This window comes from Myotis davidii, unplaced genomic scaffold (genome assembly GCF_000327345.1).
Source record: "Myotis davidii unplaced genomic scaffold, ASM32734v1 scaffold271, whole genome shotgun sequence".
NCBI lineage: Eukaryota > Metazoa > Chordata > Mammalia > Chiroptera > Vespertilionidae > Myotis > Myotis davidii.
In genome coordinates, this window is record NW_006284839.1 from 2,725,632 (window position 1) to 2,737,804 (window position 12,173).

Consider the following 12,173-nt stretch of genomic DNA (forward strand, 5'->3'; position numbering starts at 1 on the left):
TGTTTGTGTGAACTAATATAAATTCAAAGTAAACATCATTACATAAAAGGGTACGGTCTTTTTTTTTTTTTTAGTTTTTTTCATTTCAAACGGACCGGATCCGGCCTGCGGGCCGTAGTTTGCCCATGGCTGCTCTAGGATCTGAGTCAGTGATTCTCAAACCTACCTATACGTTACAATCACCTGAGAGCCTTCACAAGACTATCAGTGAGGATGGGGGAGGGGAGGGGGATTAGAGGTCATGTGTATTACTGACTGAGGGGGCCTTCTAGATAGCTGAAAGTATTTCAGGTCTTGATCTGGGAGTGGTTAAATGGGTGTACCTTAATATAAAAACTAGTGGCCTGGTGTACGAAATCTGTGCACATTAAAAGGAAATTAATTAGAGGAAATATTTTAATATTGCTATTTGCCCTTTCTCTATAATAGAAGTGTCAGAGATGAAAGAAAATTAGTAAAATGTATATGAAAATCTTCCTCCTGTCAGAGTCTGGGGTATGCCGCGGGACCCAGAATCAAGTCCCTGCCCACCCATGTGCACCTCGAAATCGTACGAGACCCAGACCTGGCCAACCCTACCCGCATTGGGCAAGGTCCAGACCTAGCTGGCCCCACCCGCATCAAGCCCCAATGGGCAGGGGGCGCAGCTTCACGTCCCCTGTCAAGCCCTGCTGGGCTTGGCGCACAGCCTCAGGTCCCCTGGCCAGGTGCCAGGTAGTGGGGCGAAGCCTGAGGTCTCCCATCAAGCCCCACTTGGTGGGGGGTGCAGCCTCAGGGCCCTCTCCCCAGCCCAGTGCCACGCAGCCACAGGTCCCTGCTGATTGCTCATTACGGCTTGTTACGGGAACCCCGCCTCTGCTGTGGGCACAGCCATCTTGTGATGGTGTGATGGTGTGAGGGTCAATGTGCATATTACCTCTTTATTACATAGGATATTTGATAGTATTACAGATATCTACCATTTTCCCCCCACCCCCACCCCTATTTACCCCACCCAGATCTTTACTACCCTATTGCCCGTGTCCATGGGCTAAGCATGTAAGTGTATAAGTCCTTCGGTTTATCTCTTCTCGTCTCCTCAACCCCACATCGAGGTATGTCAGTCTGTTCCATGCCTCCATGCTCCGGGTCTTATTTTGTTGGTCAATTCATTTTGTTCATTAGATTCCACAAATAAGTGAGGTCATGTGGTATCTGTCTTTCTCAGTTTGGCTTATTTCACTTAGCATAATATTCTCCAGATCCATCCATGCTGAGGCTTCTTGAAGTGTATCTCAGAAAGCTTCCTGAATCAGTAGCTAGCTTATTTTCTAAGCTAAGCAGATCAGATTCGAATTCAGAATTCTATAAATTCCAGTCCTCTACCAACAGACTTCTGAAGGTCGAAGATCGGTACTTAGTTGGTTTGGAAGATGAGACTGATTTGCTGATGAACTGCTGTTTCTCTTCCTGTCTCCATTAATACCATCCAACTCATGTCCTTACATCTTCAGAAATTATAACATTATCATTTTCATTGCTCTTACTCTTACATCCAGTACAATTTTTTTGATGACCTCATCCTTTACTGATGAATAAAGGAAGCAGGTTCACACAGGCTAAAAGCTAGTTTTTAGGAAGTGTGGCCGGTCATAAGAATTGAGAACTGATAGAGGGTGGTTGAGTTTGTCTAGAGCAGCGGTCACCAACCTTTCGGACCTCATAGACCACCCGTTGGCAACCGCTGGTCTAGGGGGGGGGCATTAGTGACTTTGCAGGAAGCAATTGCATAGGGAGTTGGGATCTGAAAAGGATTGCAAAGGGCCAGTGGTGCTAAGCAAATGGACCTTTCCCATGTAACCCGCATGTTAATGAATTGGTCACTGTAAAGAAGGTAAGAGACACTATTGTAATTAGAGTTGTCAGCAGGTCAAATGAAGATTTTGCTTTCAAGTAGAGGTAGAGGAGACATCTTCATGTTTGAGAGCTGAAGGGAAAGACACTGGAATGAGGAGATGGAAGGTGTTGGTGACGGAGATCCTGCGAGAGGAGGACGTGTTGCTCCTCACTAACCTTGGCAAGAAGGAATAGACCAGAGAACTGTGGGCCACTGGAGCTAAGAAGGACCGTCCCAGTCATCTTGTCCATGCTCTTCATGTGACAGAACAGGTGACTGATGTCTCACAATGAGTCTGAAGCACCACTAGGTGTAACCCACATCGCCTGAATCTTACTTCTATCTACTTTTCATGTATTAGACTCTTTAGTGTGTAATGAAGGTGGCTATCTCAGGGGAGCAGCCCTGCTCAAGGTGCCCTCCTGGTTTACAATAGGAACCAGAGACTCCAAACCTGGGATGCTTCCCCAGACGACTGAAAACTTCTATCTAGGACATCATCCTGTTATCTTTCTTCACTAGAATGCAGCAGACAGAAAATCCCCTAGACGAGATGAGGGAAACCAGACATCATTATTTCTTGTCCTGGGCACTCAAAATTATAAGCCTAAAACATGCTAATTTCTTGAACCTGGGTGTAGCTTCACAGGTATTTACTTTCCCATCTATTCCCTTTGTACATGTGAAATTGTTCACAATAAAAAAGTTAAACACATTTTTTTAAAGAATACAATTTTGAGTTCTAGAATATGACCAACCTATATCCCCAGGGATGTCTCCAGGACTCTAAGATTCTTATTGAATTGACCACTAGTGTCTGCTCACCAGATTCTAAATTCCTTCGGGGAAGGAGCTATGTCATAGTCAGATCTAGTATAGTACCTGATACATAATACATAATCAATAAAAGTAATGATGGCTAACAATGATTGAACACCTGTCACATGCTATCCACCATTCTACCTGTAAAGTAGGTTCTTCTAGCATCCCCAGTTTTCAGAAGAATAACTGAGGCTCAGGGACACAATGTAACTTACCAAAGGCCACATATCCCCTAACTGGTAGATATGGTATGAATCACCCCATTGCACAGGCTATTAGCTGTTAATGCAACACTATTTGTCAAATGATTTCAGTCTACAGTCAGTGAAGAGCTGTTGAGTATTTTTGAGCTGGGGATTGTAGCCATCAGCTCTCTAAGAAGACCACTGGGAAAACCTGTTCATAAAAGTAAGCTAAATTGGGAAGGTACTTTCTTAACAGAGTCTTTGTAGTTTCTCAGATGGAGAAAGTAAGGGTATAATGGAGTCTTAGGGCTTGGGCTAGGACTCCGTGGTCGGCAAACTGCGGCTCGCGAGCCACATGTGGCTCTTTGGCCCCTTGAGTGTGGCTCTTCCTAAGCCTTAGGAGTACCCTAATTAAGTTAACAACAATATACCTACCTATATAGTTTAAAAAATTTGGCTCTCAAAAGAAATTTCAATCGTTGTACTGTTGATATTTGGCTGTGTTGACTGATAAGTTTGCCGCCCACTGGGCTAGGTGATGTTAAGGTGGGAAACTGGTGAGGACTGGGCAGAGTTTATGACATAATAGCTTTGGATTGGTGGGTGTAGCTAAGTGAGGGCCTTGAAGCCAGTATTAATGAGCAAACTATTAGTCTTGCTAAGTAAGCTGTATAGATTACTCAGAAGCCTTATCTTCTGGAAGCCGCTCCTTTCTGGGACAAGTAGCTGGATATTTTGCCCGCTCCCCCCACCCCCCCACCCCCCAGGACTGTTTAGTGCAGGAACAGGAGAACCTGTTGCTTTCAGTTCTCAGGAGTAACATGCAGGGACCTGTGTTTGAGGAAAGTCTCTGCAGCGAAGGGCTGGTGGCAGAAGGTCCAGTTAAGGAGCCAGTGTAGAAACGAGGAGAAAGCAAAGGCAGTCCTAAACTAGAAAACACCGTTGTGTTTGTGTGCCTCCCACACAGCCAAAGAACCTGGGAATAGCAATGATTTTTAGCTAATGATTCCCACATAACTCAGCCCACAAAATGCTAATTTTTCAAATGTCACACAATAGGTTTTCCAGCTTAAAATAACAGTTTCCCACATTTATGGAAGACTCACTCTCAGGCACGATGCTGAGACTCTGTGAATTATATCACTTAATCCTTAAAACGGTATAAGAGATTGGTTTTCTTCATCTCTGTTCTGCAGATGACAAAACAATGTCGATTTCTCTCTTATCGATGTTTCTGTGTCTCTCTTCCGCTTCCTTCTTCTTTATCTAAAATAAAGAAAAGCATTTTTTAAAGAAGTATATTAAAAATTCCATAGCAGGCAGCTTTTTAATCTGTCCCAATGTGAGCATGCTCTTTTTCATTTTATTTTATTTATTTGTTTGTTTATTTATTTATTTATTACAAACCCTTGTGTCGCTGACTTTCAATTGATCGCAGCGAGGGACCTGCTCTGCTACGTACGAAACCCCGACCCAGGAGCAAGTCGTCTAGGAATGGTAGCATGCTCTTTTTTAAATTCTTGTTTATAATTGTGCCGTGCACTGAGGAGGACATGGGAAATCCATGCTGTCTTTCCTGTCTTAGTACATATGTTTCTATTGGACAGACTGTACATAAACACATGCACACGTTTCTGTAATAAGAACAAAGGAAAGATGGAGACAGGAAAAGCTACAGGATTCAAAGGAGGGGATAATAACTCAGAGTTGACCCAACCCTTTTCAGGGAAGACTTGCTGAAGGCTATGGGCTGGAGTATGTCTGCGAAGGTGGTCAAAGCATTTATAACTCAAGGAGAGTAGAAATGGCTTCCCAGGTGAAGGGGACGTTTCGTGTAGAGGCACCGGTGCGGGACCTTATGCAAAGGACGGTCTGGCTGGAGGTAAGTGTTAGTGTGGGGAAAGATTTGGAGATCACAGTGGAAAGCTAGAATAAAATTAAATTTAATAAAATTAAATTCTGAAGTGTCTTCCATTCCAGGCCCAAGAACTTTGGATTTTATTGTAGACAAGTGGTTCTCAACCAGGGGTAATTTTGCTCCCAGGGGACATTTGAAAATTTCTGGAGACATTTTTGGTTGTTATACCTAGATAAGGGGAATACCTACTGATATCTATCTGGTGGGAAGATGCCAAGGATGCTGCTAACCATCCTGTAATACGCAGGCAGGCCCCCTACAAAGCCTTTCTCAGCCCCAAATGTCTGCAGTGCTGAAGTTGAGAAATCCTAGTGTGGACAGTACTCATCCATTGACGGGATCTCTGCAGACAGGAGACCGGAATCATCAAAGCAGTGAAGACTGACTCAGTGATACCGTATGAGATGAATCGGAAGGTAGAGGCTGGCGGTAAAGCGTCTTTTCAATGGCTCGTTTTCTCTAGAAATATCCGAGGGCCTACCATGTACAAGGCCCGGTGCCAGGCATGGCAGGGAATGGAAAGATGAATATGTGACAGTTCTTGCCTCTAGAGTCTCATGGTTCAGTGAGTGGGATGTGGTGTGGTGGTAGATTAAAAGCCTGGTGACCAGAATACCCCACCCAATCCATGCTCTGCACTGTTGGATTCACGTAAACACTGGGCAGATAACCCCAAACAACTAGTGACTAACTCTACTTGAGTCTCTGGAAGGATGAAGTGGTGTTCAACCCATAGCTCACAGCAAACCTTGTTAGAGCCCCTTGTTTCCCTACCCAGCTCATTAGCGCTCACACTTCTTGGGCCAACCTAGAGACTCAGGGCTCCTTCTGCTGGTGTCTGCAGCCTTTCCTCCCTCTCTGGCTGATTGGGTTCTAAGTCTCTTTTGCTTTTCCCCCTAATTCCTCCTCCTTGGCTTTGTCTTTCCTCCTACATAATAGTTTTCTTTTCCTGTGTAAACAATCTACTAACCTACGTGTTGTTACTTCCAAATATGTACCCATTCTTCCACATTTTCTGTGTCCGCATAAGAAGAGGCTCAGGAGTCCAGCAGGCATTTGCGAGTCTTCCTTGGGTCAGGGAGGGAAGAGAGGGAAAAGGCATGAACACTTCCCTGGTAACTTTAATTTGCTATTCTATCATCTTTGTGCCCTTTTCACAAGTATTCAAATACTGGTACTATAGAACGAAATGTGATATAAGGAGATATTTTTTCTCTCGCCTTAATTTGTTGACTTTATGGATTTTTTCGAATCACTATAAATATCACCTTTTGATGGCTTTCGTTCTTTGACACTGTTATTGTGAGTGATATTGAAAAGCAGTTTCTAAAGTCCTTCCATAGAAAAGAATTTCACGAGATTGTTTTGAAGTAGCTCTTCCTTTCCGTCTCCCTTCTTCTGCTTGGTGATGTATTGTCTTTCTTTCCGAAGAGACTCTTCTCATCCCGGTCAGTGGCAGTGGCTGGTCATAGTGGAGTGACCCTGGGATTCTGCAGCGAGTTCACGGCGCTGCTCCAGGGTCTCTGCTCGAGCTTTGGAGCTCAGGGCGATCCCGCCAGTGATTAGAAATGGAAAGTGAAGTGGGGCCCAGCAGAAACTGGGAAGAAGCACCAAGGCCCCTGACACCCTGGATAACTGTTGTGGGGTGTTGCTTTAAAGACAAAACAAACCAAAAAGTTTGCTATTTCCTGGGTATTCCCCCCGCCCCCCATAGTAGTGTTTTCCTCACCATTAACTAGCTGGAATTCAGCACTTTATTTTTATGAAATCCTCAGTTAGTAGTAATAATAGCTTGTTTGCGTCACGCCTTGCAGTTGCCTACATTTTAACTCAGCAAAACTCTTTAAAGTAGGAAAGGTAGGCAATTGGCCTCTCGCTTTCTCTAAAACAACTTTTTAATAGCTAGTAAATACCCATAGCACAAAGTAAAATCAGGCTGTGGGTACAGGAGAAAAATAAGCCTTGGGGGCGGGGGGTGGGGGGGTGTATCTTAGACGAAAATACCCATGGTGGGAATTACGAAGGAGGTGATCATCCAGGTGGGTTTTGAATAGAGAGTAAGATTTTATTTAGCAAGAAGGAAGGGCAGGGGTGGAGGTGGGTTGGGGCTGTTGGAAGCAGAGGGGGGAGTATGGACTGAGGTGCACAGATGTGGATGGGGCGTGTCTTCAGTGGTGCCTGGAAGCTGGGTGGATTGGGGTTAGCATGGAGGGCCAGGTGGGCAGGATGGGAGGGTAGGTGAAGGCTTTTGGTAGGAGTGAGACCAGGACTGTAGTGTAAACAGGGGTTCACAGTGGGAGAAGGAGGTCTTTGTCAGGAGGGCCCCCACAGGAGGGTGGTGTTGAGACTAGGAAAGAGGCCAAGGATGTGTGGACATTTGGAAGTTGACTAGCAGGTGGGTGGGAGGGACAGATTCCGAGGTGGTCCTGTGGCTCGGGGCCTGGAGGGGCAGTCCTGAGCTGCTGAGAGCTGCAGAGGAAGTGCAGTCTCCCCTCCTGAGAGGAGGCAGTGCCTCGGCTGGGCTGGGAGTACCTGGGAGGACCAGCAGGGACACGGCCTGTGCCCACTGCCTGCTCCAAGGTACTCAGAAGCCCGGAGCTAGGGTCTGAGCTGAAGTGTGGCCTCAGTCTTCTCCTCAGGTGCCGTTGTGTGAAGTGAGGGGCAAAGTGAGGGACGGTGTCTTGTGGAGAAACTGATCCTGTCCCTGGGAAAACCCATTTGGAGTCCTGGTAGCCAAGTGAGGGGGGACTTTCAGTGGGATGGGGGGGCAGAGGCTGGGAGCACACTCCCGGCCCCGGGACCTCCTAGACCTGGCTCTCAAGTACACGGATATAGCTTGGTAAAGTGAGTCCCGCGAAGGTGCAGACGGAGGCGGGTGTGGAGGGAAGGTGGCACCACACCAAGGAGACTTTTCCTTGGCCATGACTCACGCCACTTCTGTGAATCTGGGGGGAAGGCAATGGGGGAGGCGAGGTAGGGTTCCCTGGTCCCTGCACGCATGGCTTACTGTACCGCACCCTGCTATAGTGAGTAATTCTCATTAGTAGTCATCATTTCTTTCAAGATGGGCAAGTGCAGTCATATTTTGCAAGGATTTTTGCGAGTAGAGCCATTTTGGGCTATGGCTTTATTATAAAAGTGAATTTCTAAATGGGTTATCTGGGGCTGATTTGCAACTATATTAAGGCCCTGGCAACTTAGAATAGTTACGAAATTTATTAAAAGAGCTGCAGCACGTTTTCCCTTTAGAGACGCTCATCACCCCTTAGAAGCCACAAATGCTTCCAATTACTGAATGCTGTAAAAATTAAATCCACCCACCGCAAAAGGAAAACATTTATGGTTCTGCTAAGTCATTTTCTTGTCTTCTCTCTCTCTCTCTTCCCTTGCAGACAAAAGTCTGACTGCTGTAGAAAAAAAAGCCATGATTCATGATCAAAAGCAAAATCATGGAGACGAACAAAACACGGCAAGACAGAGGTGGAAACAGAACGAAATCATGTGCTGAGACTTTGAAACGCTGCTTCCGGGTTTCCTTGGGCTGGTTCAAACGTGGCGAGCAGGGCGTTCTGGTGTACACGCGTATCATGAGGGCGCTGGTGACCTCTCCTTGTTTGTTGCCTGTGGATCAGTGCTACTGTGTGCAAATGAAAGCAGTTCTCAGTTTAAGACAGGCAGACCAGCTCAGCAGCAACCTCCCGAACTGAGCTGAGCTCCAGAAAGGAAACAGTTTCTGGTGCTTTACGAATGTCCAAGTCCATGCAAGTCCGAGCCTGGGCATTGCGGTGGATATTCAGGAATCCGTTCACGAGAGAGAGAGAGTTAATTTTGTTGTAGGACAGATGGGTGTTTTTCCAAGCTCACTGCAGTAAGCATAGTGTTGACTATGTTGCATGTCCCGTGTTAGAAAACAGAATCCCGTCATCAGCTCATACAAATGATTTCCCAGAGCAGTGTCTGTTTTAAGCTTCTGTCAAACCGTTTGGCTTTTCCGCAGGGCCCCTGTGACTTGCCCACGGCGCACTTTCTTTGTTAACTGGCTTACTGTTACGGTCTAACTCAGGAACAGATCTCAGGACGGAGAGCGTCAGAAAACCCGAATAAAGCTTTTTCTTGTGCTCACACTCCCTCCGAGGGGTCCTGAGAGGCGAGGGGACTCCTTCCATGAGGACTTGTTACCTGTCCGCACTGGATGTTAACATGGGTGTTGGCACGGAACCTGAACTTTGGACTCTCATTACACGCTGGTGCCATGGGCCCAAGGCTGGCCCATAGCTGTGCTTTTTGGGCGGAAGTGAGGGAGTGATGGGGTTTCCGTGAAAGGTTGTGATGCATCTGGAAATGGAGCATCAATATGTTAATTCTCGTTGAGCTGCCTTGTGTTAAAACTGGATTGTGTGAGTCAGGGGTCACCTGGGACACTCACTATTGGTAAAGGCTCCGATTTGTTTTGTGTTCTCTGTATCTTAAATCGAATGTGTGCCTGGCCGATTCTGTTTCCCCCCCTACAGTGGTAAGCACTATGGGCAGACAGCAGAACAGAAAAGGTCCCTTTGTGGGGAGTATGTTTTTGTAATGGAACTGTAACATTAGGCGCGAAGGAGATAGGAAGACAGTAGATCAGAAGAGTCCCTCGAAGGAGAAGAAATAAATATAGACCTTCATTTGGTAAAAAGAGAACTGCAAGAGAATATTATTTTCCTACCATAAATGTAGCTGTTTCCTCCCAGAATAATGTGGAATTCCAGCGTGGATTATGGATTTCTTCCAACTCTCATTGACATTGCTTCTTGCCAGACACAGGGAAGGGCCTGCCTTTCCTGAAAGGGGAGGTGGGGCCTGTCCTTTCAGACCAAGCTGTACAAATTCCTGAGCCGCACATTTGCTCAAGTGACTGTATATACTTATATTCATAATTTAAATGATTAATTCCGGTCAGGTAAATGTTAAATTTGACAATGTTTTATTACGTTACATCAAATAAAGTTTATTTGTAGCTGTAATAAAGCCACTTAAGTAATGATTTTTAATTGAAGGTCTGATGTCATAAATGTTGCTCTGTGTCAAACAGCAGAAGGGCAAGCTTCCTATATTTGCTAAATCCTCTCAGGTAATTAAGGCAGTTCTGTGGTTAATTGCATTTCACTGTGAGGATTCATCCATTTGGTAAGTTGTGTGTGTGTTTTTTTTAAGTGATTGTTCATTTCTAGATTTGATTAATGAACATTTATTGGGCTTTTGCTACCTTCAGCACCGTGGACAGGGAGGGCACAGAGATGCGTGAAGCAGATAGGAGGCAGGCATTTCTCAGGTTGTCACATGTTGCATAGTAAGTTCCATAGCAGGTTGCAGAGAGTGACATGTTTTTCCTGTCCATGAGACAGCATTCTGGTTAATTGGATTGATTTAGGTTTTCAAGTGTGTTTGCTTCATGTGTTTAATTAGTTATCAAGCAGGGCTCTTTATCCCGCCTGACTTGAACACCTGATGATTGAACTCCCTGCTTCATTCTGGTGACAGGGGCGGCACTGTCCACTCTGCTTTCTGTGGGTGGCAGCCAAATGAAAGGTAGAAACAGAGAATGAGAAAAAGGTCAAACAGTTTATACTGTTTCACCCATGGCCTAGGTTTTGCCAAAGGCACTGCTTTCGTTTTCACTAAGCATTGGGAAGAATCACTGAAATAAACATGTTACATGTATGTTATGACTGTTCAGCAAGCATGACTGTTATGACTAATGTCTGTCTCACTCTCGGGCGTCAGCTGTCATCTTCCGGAAAGACTGAGTATTGGGAAACCACGCTTGGGAAGTAGAGGACCTGTAAGAGAGAACTTCATGACGGTCGCCTTACTCTCTAGTTTTATTTTGTAAATATTCAACAGGAAGCACTCACAGAGTTCCTAGGTTTCCTGAAACTCTCGTAATCCTTAAAGCATTTACCGTGGTGTCATGTGCTTGAGATGCTTGTATATGGTTTTGATGATTGTATTTTCATGCAATTTTATTAGCGTCATTGTTTGCAGGCATGAGATCAACAATAAGAATAGAAAATTCAGGCAGCTTTTCAAATCGTTTATGCTAATATAATAATTGTCTGAATTGCCATCTGTAGATGGTGGAGACTTTCCCGTCAGCATTTCGATTGTCAAGTGAGTTCACAATTTAATGGGTATAAATGTTTACAAGTCCTGCATTTTAAACAGGCCACGCCCCTTCCCATCTCAGGACCTTCATACATGCTTTCCCTTCCTATTCTCAGTTATTTATTTAATGTTTGTCTTCATCACTGTTTCGTAATTCTTCAGGGGCAGGGACCATGTCTGAGCTCCTCACCAATATGCCCGGCACCTAGCACCATGCTTGGAACATATGTACTGAGTGGCCAGATTATTATGACCACCTGACGTTTGTAGGCAAATTAGCTATAACTTCGTGCTGAAGTAGCTAGAGGGCCAGACCATTATAAATAGGGAAGCAGGTTGTTTACCACAACAGAAGTGATTTTTTTCTGAAGATATGGGTATACAATGCGATTTAACAGCCTTTGAACACACAGTATAGTAGGCATATAATAACTATTTTTAATAGGAAGGGAGGAAGGAAAAAAAAGGAGGGAAGAAAGGACAGGGAAGGAGGAACATCCGAGTTGACCTGACACCCTTTTTAAAATTTCCAGTGAGGAACTTGAGACTGGAGTGATCAGGTGACATGCGCAGTGAGTGGGAGAGAGGAGCTGGGATTAAGCTCTCCTGTGTGCACCGAGGGCAGGCCTTCCCCTCCACGGTGCTGCTGCTTTTGCACGAGTTTCTCATATCAAGAGAGCAACCCTTTCGTAATTTTCTGCACCAGTGGAGCAGAGCCATGTATGTGTTATGGCCCATATGTTGAAACTTGTTTATCTACAGCTAGCCAGATGGTCCCTAGCAGCACACACAGAAGCCACTTGGAAACGTTCAGAGGGTCAGCGCGTTTTGAAAGCCCTGGGAGTGATGTGGATTGTGATGTCATCCCTTACTTACAGCAAGCGCTGTAAGCCAAGAAAGGGAGACCTTGTTAGAGAATATGTGTGAAACATGCAGACCTTGGGCGCCAACTCGGGATCTAGTTCCTGAGACAGAGGCTTCTTTAATTGGATCTTTCTTGAAACTTGCTTGTCTGCACTTTCTCTGGAGAAGGAAAGTAATTTCTTAAAGTACTTTGCTTCTCAAGCTCCTGCTGGCTAAATGCAAATCAAAAAAGAACCCTGCTTGGGCAGAGCAAGCAGCAGAGATACGATGTGACCGTCAGTAAAAATGTAAAAGCGCTATTTACTGTCTCATTGAGGCAGAAAATGAGAGAGGCTGACCACTATCAGAAACAGACTTGCAGGTA

At 45.2% G+C, this 12,173-nt stretch overlaps 1 protein-coding gene across 2 annotated transcripts in view; it reads left to right on the plus strand.

Moving 5' to 3' along the window:
• Nucleotides 1–9,732, plus strand: part of HTR7 (5-hydroxytryptamine receptor 7) — an 80,396-nt gene extending 70,664 nt beyond the window's left edge. For both annotated transcript variants that reach the window (XM_006755102.2, XM_006755101.2), the window contains exon 3: nt 8,194–9,732. Coding sequence is in view for 1 of the 2 variants with exons in the window: in XM_006755101.2 (XP_006755164.1) it covers nt 8,194–8,236 (43 nt within the window). In the remaining variant the exon portion in view is untranslated. The remainder of the gene's footprint in view (nt 1–8,193) is intronic.
• The last annotated feature ends 2,441 nt before the right edge of the window (nt 9,733–12,173 follow it).